Source organism: Tetrahymena thermophila (assembly GCF_000189635.1).
Source record: "Tetrahymena thermophila SB210 genomic scaffold scf_8254440, whole genome shotgun sequence".
In the NCBI taxonomy this organism is placed as follows: Eukaryota; Ciliophora; class Oligohymenophorea; order Hymenostomatida; family Tetrahymenidae; genus Tetrahymena; species Tetrahymena thermophila.
The window spans coordinates 124,085-138,156 of record NW_002476221.1 but is presented as its reverse complement, the minus strand read 5'-3'; the positions used below and the strand labels follow the sequence as shown (position 1 = coordinate 138,156).

At 24.3% G+C, this 14,072-nt stretch overlaps 3 protein-coding genes across 3 annotated transcripts; all 3 read right to left on the bottom strand. All coding sequences in view use genetic code 6, as the record gives it.

Moving 5' to 3' along the window:
- Window positions 1–311: 311 nt before the first annotated feature.
- On the bottom strand, window positions 312–5,078 carry TTHERM_00825430 (hypothetical protein; the record flags this gene model as incomplete). Its single annotated transcript, XM_001031411.1, has 1 exon — window positions 312–5,078. One exon carries the CDS (start codon window positions 5,076–5,078, stop codon window positions 312–314), a length of 4,767 nt encoding a protein of 1,588 aa, XP_001031411.1.
- Window positions 5,079–5,804: 726 nt separating this feature from the next.
- TTHERM_00825420 (cyclic nucleotide-binding domain protein) lies at window positions 5,805–8,696 on the bottom strand (the record flags this gene model as incomplete). The annotated part of the gene is made up of 6 exons (XM_001031410.2): window positions 5,805–7,253; window positions 7,311–7,448; window positions 7,508–8,040; window positions 8,089–8,373; window positions 8,431–8,623; window positions 8,676–8,696. The coding sequence occupies 6 exons, from the start codon at window positions 8,694–8,696 to the stop codon at window positions 5,805–5,807; spliced, it is 2,619 nt and encodes an 872-aa protein (XP_001031410.2).
- An 890-nt stretch (window positions 8,697–9,586) lies between these two features.
- Window positions 9,587–13,785, bottom strand: TTHERM_00825410 (hypothetical protein; the record flags this gene model as incomplete). The annotated part of the gene is made up of 2 exons (XM_001031409.3): window positions 13,545–13,785; window positions 9,587–13,230 (listed from the first exon to the last, which is right to left on the bottom strand). The coding sequence occupies exons 1-2, from the start codon at window positions 13,702–13,704 to the stop codon at window positions 9,587–9,589; spliced, it is 3,804 nt and encodes a 1,267-aa protein (XP_001031409.2). The 5' UTR covers window positions 13,705–13,785.
- Window positions 13,786–14,072: the final 287 nt, after the last annotated feature.

Sequence of the window (14,072 nt, the reverse complement as noted above, 5' to 3'; positions counted from 1 at the left end):
TTTAATATTAATTAATTAATAATTTATCTTAAATAAACTCTTTTTAAAATTATAAATTTTAGTGTTATTGAAATTTTTTAATTGATTTATTAGGTTAAATTAATTTTAAAATATTTTTATTCTAAAATTTTAATTTCATTTTGCAAAATTATAAATTTTTTATTTTATAAAATTATATTTAATTTTTTCATTTAATTATAAAAATGATAAATAAATTTATTTTATACAAAGGTTTTAAATTATATTTTACTAATTTTTTAGTTTACTTTGATGAAAAGTATTTATTTTAACAAGATATATACAAATTTAATTCATTTTTTTCTTGAGCTATAGCTTCTCTATGAGTTTTCCCATTCTATTTAATTTTATTCTTATATAAAATTTAAAGCTGAACTGTAGTGATCTGGTATTTTACCTAAACTCTTTTTTCTTCTATTGTCCATATTTCTCATTTCTTATTTTAAAATTTCAAGATCATTTTTGTTTTAAGCGAGTGTTTCTTTCATTCCTTAGACACACTCTTCAAATTCTTTTTAAACCTTCAAAGAAAGATTTTAAGAATTTTAAATAATCATAATATCTTTTTCCTTCTATTAATCAAATACTTATTGATCTTACTCAACTATAGGCTTTTATTGTTACTAAACAGATTATATTGATTTAACTTAATCTTCCTCATTAACTCCATTACTCTTTAAATCTTTCTAATTTCCTACAGGAATGAAATGTTATGGATATTCAGTTATTTATTAAGAAGAAGAAAAATTCTGCTTTGTTTGATTTGTTTGGACATTTGTCAAAAAACTACTCAGAGGTTGGTTTAGAGATAAAGATATATTCTATAAAGTATCATTATTTTCATCTTTTTCTTCATTTATTTTTAATATATTATTTAAAATAGGTTGCTTTTTATTTTTCAGTCCATATGCTGAAATCAAATAGGGATCCTGCATACTATTTTAATTTTATTGGTAGAGCTATTGCTGCTAAAAGAATTTACCTTATGAAACTTAATCATCAATTTATAATTCTTTGGAGTTTTGGTTAATATCAAAGTTATATGCATTTTAATGACTTGTTTGAGCTCCTTAAATTAATTTTTTATCTTAGCAAGCAGAATTTAATCCTTAAGTAATATTTAATAACTATTTAAAGTTATTTCTTTTATAGTCATTTTAATTTTACTCTTACTTTTACTCTTAATAATTACTTTATTTATTTTAAATTAAATTATGAGATACTTAAATACTACTTAAATTATTTGCTTATTTGTCATTACACAATTATTGTTCTTAGTTTTATTGTAAATTATTTTAAGAATTTACGGAAGTGAAAAACATATTATTTTTTTACTACTTTTCTTCAATCGCACTAATATTTTAAAAATGCTTATGAATCTCTTCTTCCTTAATTTAATTATAATTATTATACGCATCAAGAGCAGAAATATTTGTTTAGCTAGTATTATGAAGGATATCAATTTACTTATTCTATTCCACACTGATCTATAAATTCATATTTGCTGATTTTTATCTTAATTTAGATGAGTAGTCGAAATTTAGCTTTTTTTATTGTTGATTTTACTCTTCAGTTGCCTTAAAATTTTCTTTAAGCTTCCTTAAACCCAAAAAATCAGTGCTTAAGGATCTCATTTTGTTATTATGTTAAGATAATTTAATTTATTCAATAAGCTATGGATCGTTATTAACATAATTCCAATTTATTTTAAGAGGAGATATATAAGTTTTATTAATTTGAATATAATTTTTAGGAGGAGAATTGATATCAATAGATTATATTTTACAAGGAGATTAAAACTTTTAAGTCATCAATTTTTAGGAGTTTCTCAGACTTTGTTGTTAAGATTACTTATAGCTCTAAATGGTTTCATTAATTTATTATCTTAAACTTTTTTTCATTTAATTTTCTTCGTTTCCAATATAATTTTCTTATAAATTCTTTATTTCATTTGAGCTATTTCTTTTTTCTGATTCTTAAAAGCTGTTAACAAGTCTCCCCTTTATCCTACAAGGTGACAGAAATTAGCTTGACATCTAAGATTATTTATTTACTTTAAAATCTCTTAAAGACTACTTTCTTGAAGACAAAGAAGAAGCATTTTTTGAGCGTTTTGATTAGCTTAAACTTTATAACCTCTGTTATATTTCAAACAATTCATTTTTTATTTTTTGATTTTCGTCAAAGTTTTAATGAGACATTTCTCTAATTTCAATAATTTGTTTATGGTTATACATTTATTGCTCTTCTAAAAGTACAATTCTTTTATTAAATTCACTATAGTTTTAATCATTTTTGTTTTGATTCATCTAAAAATGATTATATCTTTATACTTGCTAAGGTATAGTTAAATTTTAAAAATTTAATTGGGCATTTTGTTCCTATTCCTATTGATTTAGCTCTTAAATTAGAGTATCCTATTCTTATTCCATATTTATTTAATTGAGTAACTCCTTGAATTACTACTAAGTTACAGCATTTTCACCAGTATTGTTTAACATCTATTGTTAAATAACTTATGTATTTTACAAATTAGGGGATTACTAATTTTCTTATAAGTTATTATCTTTATTATTATCTGTAGAGAAATGATGACTTGCAACAGAGTATGTAACTGGAATACCTGCTTGATCTAACATTATTGAGCTTTTTTCTTGCATACTTGATGATAAGCTTCTTTAGCTTTAAATTTTTAAAATAGAATTTCTAAATTCTTCTTATTATTATTTTATTTATGTCCTAAGATCTCTTTCTTCAATTTCAAGTTTCTCTTTTAACTCTTAATCTTAAATATCATAAGGCTCGCATGTAATTTATTAATTTTAACTAGGAACTTAAAATTAAGTATTCATCGTTTATTCCTTCATTTATAAATTTATTTATTATCCATAGTTATTTTAAAATATTAAATTTTCTGCATTCGATTGATATTAATTGATAGTTTGGCTTGGTGTTTAAGGTTTTAAGTAGCTCATTTCTTAATAATTTTAATTAATTTTTTATTTAATTATTTAATAATAAAAATTATCTTCACTAGCGTGTTCTTCTTTCTAATTTATTGTATCTACAAAATTATTCTATGAATTAATATTTTCTCCATTTTTTTGTGTAAAGTTCTCAGGTATGTTGCTTTGATTTCTAAAATCTTCTGAGTTTATTTGATTTGTATTAAAAAGCAATTTTAATTAAAATGATGAAATGCTTTAGGAATCTATATTTTAAATATCCTCTAAGTGAGATGTTTAAATAATATTTTACTCATTCTTGATAGAATTTTACTTGCTACCTATCTAACCTAATTTTTCTATTTAATCTGCTGACTGAACATTTACCAAGCTCTCAAAGTTAGTTTTTTAGTCTCCATTAATGACTATTTTATAAATATTATTTTGAGGTGAGGATTAGCCATTTTTCAACTTTTAAGAACTTTGTAAAGATCTAGATTCTAGTTTATTCTGATTTTAAGTCTACAAAGGAATAATAAAGTGGGGAATCTTTTAACCTGAGCTACTTCTTAACAAGTTACTATTCTTTAAATAGTTACTCGAAGCAGCGTATGATTAACTTGAAACTGTGCTTGGGTTCTAGTCAATTGGAGGTGTCTTTTTATCAGTGCTAAATCCATTATAATCGCTAAATTAGCTATCAAACTAAAAGTTTTTATTTTTCTTTTCTTAGCTATATTGAATTTTAAATTTGCTTTAACTTTTACTAACACTATTCTCCCTTGAACTTACTTTAGTTTAAATTAATTGCTTTTTGTTGCTAGAAGATTTTAAGACATTCTTAATAAATTTTTAAGAATTAGATTCATATCTATTACTGTTAGAAAAATTATTGAATTCATTCCTTGAAGAGTAGCTTCCATTACAAAAATTTTCTTCTTGTTTAACAGATTTTCTAACTTCCGTTGGGTATTCTAATTACCTTGATTACCGAAAAGAGGATAATTACTAGGAATTTTCATTTGCAAGCTATTTGAGATCTTACTTCAGTTGCCAAACTTTTAAAAAGCCATTAATATCACCTATAATTAAATTTTATTTATCTCTATCGATATCAATAACATTAACTCTTGCTTTATGTAAAGCTAAGCTAAATACTGATAAATCATTAAGATTTAAAAGCAAAACATGCCTTCCTTCACCAAAAGCAGCAAATTAATTATCTAATTATACTCCACAAACAATTGGATTATTTAAAGAAACTTATTTTAAAACAGCTAAACTTTCTTCATCAAATAGCCTTATGTATTAATCACAACCTGCAGAAACAATATACTGCTTGTCATTTTTTGAAAATTATGATATGAAAGAAACTTTCCTTCCATTTATATGTGCCTTAGGTATATGTTTGTATATTTTAGACTTCTGAATGTTATAAAAGTAAATACTTCCTTTCTCTCCTCCAACTGCTAATTTATTCAAATCTTACAAAAAGCATATTGAAGTAACGCTTTACATTTATATGCTATTATCTCTATTTTTTATTTTTTTTAAAAGCTTTAGAGGCTAAATTTAATGGTTGTTTTTCATTTATTATGATGATATTATATTCATATCTATATTCAGGATATATAAAGAACCTTTGTTATCACCGCAAATAATTACGTGATCAGATGCTAGATAAGGAGAAGATTAGGCATAAACAATTTTTTCCTCCAAATTAAGAGATTAAATAATTTTCATTTCATTCCATTCTATTAATTGTACTTACTATCCATGATCACCAGATATTTATAAAAAATGACAAAATCCAATTTTTAATAAGTTATTGCAGCAGGAATACTCACTTTAATATTAAAATATAGCTTACAAATTTGAGTAATTCCATATTTTTATCTATCTGTCACATGACATACTTATGAAATAATTTAATCCTAATGAGCATACACTTTAAATGGCCTTTTCGTGGTTCATTTCCTAGACATTTCCATTTATAGCTTTATTTCTTGAAAGTGACCTAGCTCTATAAGTAGGAGAAGAATACTCATGTTATTTTTCAGAATCAAATTCTTTTTTTTCTTATAAACATATCTACTAAAGCTACTCCTAGCTCATTTAATTCTCTTAATAATTTTATAATAGTTAATTTAAAATATGCGATTATATACTAAATTATGATCAAATAAACCCAGATTCATAATATTATGATTGGAAGATAGTTATAAATTTTAATAAAAGTTAATCTTAAAAATGTTTACTATAATATATAGACTGTCTCTAAATATATCTAATAAATGGTATTTGAGTTGCCTTTTAATTTTTTTTTATTTCCTATTATGATTTTGATTTGAAAAAGTATCAGTTAAAAGATTGCAAACAAACTTGATGGTTAAACAAAATAGATTAAATTAGTGATAATAATATAAATCAGAAACCTAATTAATTTTTATGTAAAAAAATATATATGTGTTTCTACATATCTTCTAAATTCTTAAGATTATTTTTTTGACAAATTAATTTAATTTAATATTATTATTTATTAAGCAATAACCTCAACTTATAACGAACAAGCTGTAAAATTGATTAGCAATAATTCATTCCTTTTTAAATTAATTAGATTATTTTATTATTTTTATATAAATTTATATTACTTAATTTGAAACATAAAACATTATTCACTTATAAATAGTAAAAATTTTCATTTTATTTTTATTTCTTTTATATATTTAAAAATATTTATTATAAATTAGTGAGTTTGAAACAGAATAGCTGCTTAACTTGCTTGCATTAATAAACATTGAAATTTAGAAAGCTAAATTTTTTTTATTTTCAATAATTAGCTCAATTATCTTGAATTCCTAAACAAGAATTTATCTTATTAAAATCTTTAATTAATGGAACATTATTTTTATCGAGTTTAAAGTTATTTTAAATTTTATAGCTGTTTGAAATACTTGAGTTCAATTTTTTATAGTACACTTAATCTCTTTAATTATGAGAAGTTTTTATTCTTATAGGAAATCCTTTCATATGTGTTGCAATTTTTTCATAATTATTTGAAACTTTAATTATATTATGAAGACATTATTTGAAATCTGATGGAACTTCATTTTAATTAGCCAAACTATCTTTTGAGTCTTATTTTTTTAAATTCGATATCGTATTTCTCAACGATTTATCTATATCACTAGACCTTATAGAATCTCTTTCGGAGGCTAAGGTCTTTTTAGGGCTGATATCTTCATCAGATTCGAAGTTATTACTTTAAATTATACTACTATAATTCCTTATTTTGCACTAATAACTTTATGGTTTGAAAATATTTATTTCTTCTGACATCCTTTATTGTTTTTGATTTACTTTACTATCATTATATGAAAGACTTCTTTAGAGTTTACTGGATTTCTAAATTTCCTTTGAAGCAATTTAATTTTATTTGTTTTTTGAGAATTAATCTTAATTAGGATTTAGATGTAAAGTTGAATTTTGCTTCCTTATTTCTGATATTGGTGTATGTATTATCTTCGAGTTAATTGAGCTAGAACTTGAAATAGAACGAGTTTTGCTTTTATTCTACTCTATAAAATTAAGGGACTCATTTCTTTGCAACTTTCTTAAAACAACTCTAAGCTTTTCTTACTTACCCTATAACTCTTTAATTCTATCTTAAAATTCCTTTCTAGGTTAAGGTTTTTGCCTATTAAATTCAATTTGAACTACCCCATAGGGTTCTGCATATTAATAATTATTTACATATTCCATTAATAGATTAGACTGCTCATTTACATTTGTTACTGAATTAACCTTCTCATATATTCTTCTTTTTAAATTAATTCTTTAATATCTAGTGTTGTTGAGATATTATTATACTAAAGACTAAGATTCTTGACCCGTCTTGTATCTGTGTATTAAGTTTGTATTTAAATTTAAAGGAAGCAACTCGGATATACCAGACTATTTAATTTCCTAGTTACTTGTTTGAAGGTATTCTTGTAGATTTACTTGCTTTAAATTTTATTAGCAATTATCCATCAGGTATTGTTTATATTCCTAAATAAGAGAGTTATATTTTTTAGTGTTTTCTTCCATTACGATTTTCTTTTATTTATTTCTGTATTTAACCATCCTCTTAGTTTGATCTGAATCAAGAACTTTCTAATAAAAATCTCTTTTCTTAATCATAACAACATCTCCTTACTAAGAAACACAAATAACAGAAAAACTTCGTTTATTCTATTTATTAAGTATATCTTCTTCTCCAAACAATTCTTTTTCTTCAATAGTGCTTAACTAAGATGTTAAATAAATAAATATATTTGATTGCTTTATATTTTCAAAATATTTTACCCTTAGCTTTCTTTTATCATTTTACATGTAAAACAACCTATACTTTAGATTTATCTTCTCTATAAGCTGCTCTGAAGCACCCTGAAGATCTAAAAAGCATATATCTTTTTCCATTTCAAAATTAAGATTCTTTACTTTCTTTTATAAAAATATAATTTAATTAAATAAATAAATAAATTTGATTGAAATATTCTTACTTCAAACATGCCAGACTTTACTATATAGATATAATCTGCAGGATCGTCTTCTTAAAATACAAATTGATTCCTCTAAAAAGAAACTGTTTTAGATGCAACATATAAATATTTGATTTAATTAGCTGACCAATGCATGAAATAATCAAGACCCCCTAAAAATCTCATTTCTCTGTATATTCTTTACTCTTCTAATTAACCTAAAATAAAATCAAATTCTTTTTTTTCTAAAATGGCAAATTGACACTCTGTCAAGCAGCATACAGAAAAAATAGAAGGTCTATTTTAAACAAGAGATACTTCCCCAAATATATCACCTTTTTCTAACAACTTAACTTGGACTAATTCCATAACAGGTTCTTAAAATACTATGTTATTTTAATCAGAAGTAATTTAAATTTAACTCTTGGTTACTTAAAGACTATTTAATTTATTAGCATCTTATACATTTAGCTATTACTTTTTACCTTCTAAGGACCTAAACTTTAAATTATTTTCTTAAGTTGTAATGCTGTTTCTAGACTCTAAATTATTTTCTATTATAAAAAATTTTATATCATTTTCTAATTTATTTATTTAATTACTTTCTTTCTTTTAATTTTATGCTTCTTCATTTGCTACTTATGAGGTATTTCTTGCCCTTTTTTCTTATATTTCATTCATAGTAATTTATTTAGATCTCTGTTCAACTTCCTCATTTCCTTGAGCCTCTTTATTTTAATCTAGTCTTTTATTATCACCTTCCTTATTTTCTTAATCTTTTAATACAGTTTCAAATTCATCTTGCTACTGCTTTGTAATTTTTGGCTATAAAACCATTAAACCTGCCTCCCCTTTGAGGAGAATAAATAGTTTATCATTAATTTCGCCTAATAGATTTAAAACAAATATTTCCTTTCCTTCATTTAGCAAAATAATAATTTTACCTATTTTTACCACTTCTTCCCCAATATTATTTGCTTAATGTTTCATGTAAGTACAACAAAGGATATGTACTCTTTTTTCACCATTGTTTATATAATTCTTAAAAAATGTAATATCCTTGGTCCCTTTCATTAATATATTAACATCCTTAGGCAACCTCAAAGCAGGATCTTTGTTAAGAACGTCTATTTATTACTAGGTAAAGGAATTTTATTCTAACAAATAAAAACTGAAGTAAAATGATTACTTATAAATAGTCTTACTACATTATTCAATTCTTTTTGTATCTTTTATATTAAAATTTGATATTTATTATCTAGATTGTGGTAAAATATTAATAATCTAATTAGACAATAAATATTTGATTGGCTAATTTGATAATCTACAAATATAGTTTTCAATTTCGATACTTATTAAGTGTTTTTATTTCATTTAAAAAAAGATTCCAACAACAATTTATATTTATGAAATATACTCATCATGCAAGCTGTTTGTTTTTATATCTTAAAAAATTTTTAAATAAAAAGATTTTAATCCTATTTTATTATTTCAATATGTTATTCAATTAGAGTGTTAAAATAAAAAACTGATTTATAATTAAAATATATTTAAAGAAAAGTTTTTATAAATCAAAATTATAAATTTATATTACATAATTAGTTATATCTTAAATTAAAAAATTAAAAAAGATCACAAAATAATTATTTTCTAAAAACAATTTTAGAAAAATAAATAATAAAATAAAATAAATTTTTTTAGGAAGAACAATACTGAAAAGGTTAATTAGATTAGAATATTTTCATTTTACTTCTTTAAAAAATAAGTTTTACTTATATTAAAATAAATCTATTGAAAACAAACCTTACGTTATAATTATAAGAATATAAAGAAAATATAGAGAGGAGTCGTTAATATATGAATAAGATAATTTTAAAATAGATGGATGGATGGATTAATGGATAAATTAATTTGTTAATAAATGGTTATTGTTCTGTGAGTATTCTCAATTAATTTATATGATAAAGTATTGAAGTTAAGCTTGAACAATTTTTGAATAATATAATTTTATCATTTTCAATAAATAATTTTTTTTCTTGGTATTTCTTAATAAGAGATGTTCGTACAAAAACAGAGTATTTGATCATTATTTTTTTATATTCAAATTTGAATATTCTTGTTATCGTTGGAAGATTCACCACCAAAACTCATTCTCATAGCTTTATTTAAATTTTCTTTGATTGCTCCATTAATTTTCTAATCTTGTGGAATAGTCAAATGATCTTAATGTGCTTTTTCTTCACCTTTTGGAGTTTTTTTAGCTAATTCTTGCTAATCATGGTAATTAGCAAATTAGCTTGATGGTGGTATTTTCTTACCTGATGGAGAATATGATCTTTACGTTTAGTTGTTTATAAAAGCAGGAGAATTTTATCCAGAGTTTTAAGAATTAGTAGAATTTCCTGATACTTTAGAAAATGTCATAGCTTTTTAATCTCCATAAAATATATTTTCGTTTGGAGTTGAGTGGTTATTCACTATTTCTAAATTAATTTTAGGGGGATTTTCTTCACCTTAGCGATTATTCGAATTCTATTCATAAAATATTTACCTCTAATCTTATCCAAAAGTAGGATTAGGAAATGTTGCATTATTCATGTTGTAAGACTATTAATTTGGAGATTTAATGAGAATTCTTTATTCAACCTTTTAGCCTTGTGCATTAATATAAGTGACGTATTAATACTGATGCTAATCAGAATTTTGAAGCTTCCCAAATTTACTATTTTAAATAGAATTTATTGGTTAGCCATACTAATTGTACCCTAATTAATAGTATTATTATTTTGGATTAACATTTTAGGGAGGATTAGGGAAAAATTCTTATTGTCCAGGTTTTTTTTGAGGCGAGAACTGTGGAAGTGATCCACCAGCAAAATCATCAGCACTTGCATTAAGATTATTAGAATAAAACTGTTTTTCTCTGACAGGAGAATGAAAGCTATTCTGCTTATTTTTACGCTAGTTTAAAATATTTTACCATATTTTTTATTTATAATTATTTGCTTATTTAGGATTTTTGTATGTTAAATAAGGATGACTTACAGAATCTATTACTGTAAAATTTCCTTTGGGACGATTTCCAATTTAGCTAATTTACAAACCACTTTCAAATAATTATTTTTATCCGCTTTATTGCTAAGCTTTAGGATTGAATATAACCTGTTGTTTGTTACCATTCACAATTTGGTATGGAGATTTAATTTAAGTGCCAATTTGTTAAGGTTAGATGCTTGGATTTTAAGAATTTGATTAAAAGTTTTATGTTGTTTAACTTTATGGCGCTTAAATTTGAATAACTTAAGATTAAGATGTTTAAGCTTGTGATTACTATGGCTATGGAATGGTAGGAGGAGTAATCTTATAGAAAATTTATTACTAGTTAGAATTCTTTTAGGCGCTTTAAGGTTGACCTTGAATAAAAGTATTTGTAGATGAAATTTAGGAGGCTCCTCTTGCACTTTAAGGTTGCTGAGGTTCAGCAGCAGGCTCCTTTAAATTCTATAATTAAAATCCTTGACTAGGAGATGGATATGAAGAGTTGTTTATTATTTTTTAAGGAGTTTAATTTGCACCTATAATATTTTAGTAAAGCTAGAAAACTTCCTTCTACTTATTTGATGATTAGTGAGGATTATATTAAGATTATTATTAGTTTTAATTGTTCTTTTCTTCTAAATATTATGCTTAAGTACTTCTCTATTAGTTAGATAAATCATTGCTCTGAATTGGCAAATTTGGTATTTTTTATACACTACTACTTCCTTGCAAAATTGAATCATTAAAGCTTGTCATAAGATCAGTTTCACTTTATCTATTTGAATTTATTCCACCACTGCTTAAACTATTATTTTATGCGTGATTTACTCCTAAAGAATATGGGTTTTATATTGTTGTAATATTATTCACTATATGAGGTGAGGTACTTTAGAAAGGTAAATCTTCGCTAATAGATTACTTGTAAGACGGTACACCATTTGTTGGATTAAGTATTTGATTTAAATAACCCTAGGCAGCTGATCCTAGTTGAGATTTGCTTGATTAATTGCTCTATATGTTTGAAGTAAGAGCTGTATAACTACTAATACCTTATATTTCTTTGTTTTGTTGAAGGCTAGAGGAGCTTTATTAATTAAGTTAGTTACTATTAAGAGCTTTTTAAATCGAGTTCTAATCCATAGATTAGTATTTTAGATTATTCTACCTACCAGAATGAGGAGAAGTCACATTAGTGATATTCTACTCATTTTAATTTTTATTCAAACTAGTTAAACCATATGATTCTATTTATGGGGCACTTTCTTTTCTCAAAGGAGTAGAGACATTATTTATAGGGTTGTTGCTTTCATATTTTTTAGAAATAGGTGAATCTGATGTGTTAGTAATTGATATTTATGGTACTCCAGATTACTACAAAAATGACGAGTTTGGTGCTTAAGGTTATGTTCCTATTTGCTGCTACTATACTTACACAAGAGAAGGCATAGATTAGTAATGAGAACTAATAAAATTGTTGGTTTATTAAGGCTGTTAGTATATCTATTTATTTTCAGTAAAGGATTACTGTCCAGATGTATTTTAATCATTAATAGTATTAGTCTTGCTTGGTAATTGATTTGCTTATTTAAGCAAACAATATTTATTTATTAGTTCATCTGCTGTTAAGGTATTATTTTTTTTAGATACTGTGTCTTACTACTTTTATTTATCATCAATCTATCCTACAGAGTTTTAGTGATTTATAGTCATTTTTGAAACTGGAGCTAAATTGTTTTAAGGTGTGTTACCCTATTCTAGCATACTTTAGCTCATGCCACTAGCATAAACATCTCTTTTAGGAGTAGAAAGCGTATCTTTATACTTATCTAAGTATGAATAGCTATTTCCTACATGATACTATTGCTATTGATAACTGCTTGTTCCATTATTTGCTAGCTATTATTACACTTTTTGAACTTCCTAAAGTTACTATGCAGCCAAATCTTGGTGACTATAACTATTTTAATTTTTTGTAGTACTGTCATTAATGATATTTATTGAATATGGCAAACTTGAATTCTATTGTTGCAGAGATATAGTTGAAGTAGGGATTCCTAAATTATTCTCTTTAGTGTAGTTACCTAAAAGATCAGTTTTATTAGCATTTGCTCCTAAATTTATTGGCATTTTATTGTTTAAGCCCGTGACAGAAGTCCCTTGAAAGGAAGATTGATGATGAAATGAAAGAGATTAAAGCGGTTGCTAATTAGAAGAGGGTGAAGTTACTGTGCTGAATGAAAATCCTTAATTTTTAATGAACTATGTTAAAGTAGATTAAGGAACACTACTTGCATTAATGCTACTTATTGCTTTATTATCTGCATTCTAAGTAGATAAATTAATACCAATAAAAGATTTAGTGTTTTTATTTGCTTCTGGGTGAGGGCTATCTCCATTTGTACTTATACTTGCCCCTACATTAGTATTTGCTATACTTAGTAAAGTATTTTTTTAAATTGGATTGGTTGCTGATCCAGATAGATTGCTTGTATAATTTGTGCTGTTGCTATTTATTTAAGCTTATGAGGAGTACTAATTGAGTTACAAATTTGAGTTATATGCTTAATAATTTCCTGGAATAATCGAATCTACCAATTAAGTTGTTATTCTATAGTTATTTTCGTTTTATCCAGCTAAACCTATTGTATTTAAGCTATTGTTATTATTAATTTTGCCACCGCTATTTGCATCAAGGCTCGAGTATGCTTTTAAAAATAAAAATAATAATATAAAACCATATCATACTTAGGAAATATTTAATGCATAAATAATTAATAAATCAAAGCTCAATAATAAATATATCATTGCAATCATATTAATACGCGCTCATATTTTTAATGAAAAATACATTTTTATGATTAATAAGAGCAAATTAAATTGCTATTAACAAGTTATAAATTTTAAGTTTGCACAAATAGAATTGATTGATGTATTTTAAGCTCATTCTTAAGGAATTTTAAAAGTGATGAAAATTTGATTTTAAGAGAAATGAAAATGATTTTAATGTAAATTTTTTTACTGTGCTATGTTGATGGAGACTGTTGCAATGTACTAGAGTAATCCTTCCCAATAATTGCTGATGGCTTAAGGTTTTATGGGGTATTGCTATTGCTAATAGATAAGCTATCGTAGTAGGAAGAAGGAGAACCATTTGGGTACAAAAGATTCTAATTCATCATTTTTAATCTTTAGAAATTGGTGAGCTAAAATATAAAATGCTATCTATTTTGAAAAATGAAAACTATTGATTCTAGCTGAATAAATAAATTAATGAATTATATAGGCTTTTATTAAATTATAATTAATTAATATATTTTGTATTTATACTTTTTGCTTTTTATTTATTGGAAGATTAGATTTATAATTTATCTTGTTTGTTTCTTACTTATGCTTGCTAATTACTTAGTTAATTTATGAATTTAATTATTCCATCTTTTATTGATATTAAGTAAGTAGCCAGAAAAAAAGCGGACTACTCAATTTATTAATTAGTTTGTTAACAAATATTATATTTGAAATCTTTAAATTTACAATAACTTGAATTACT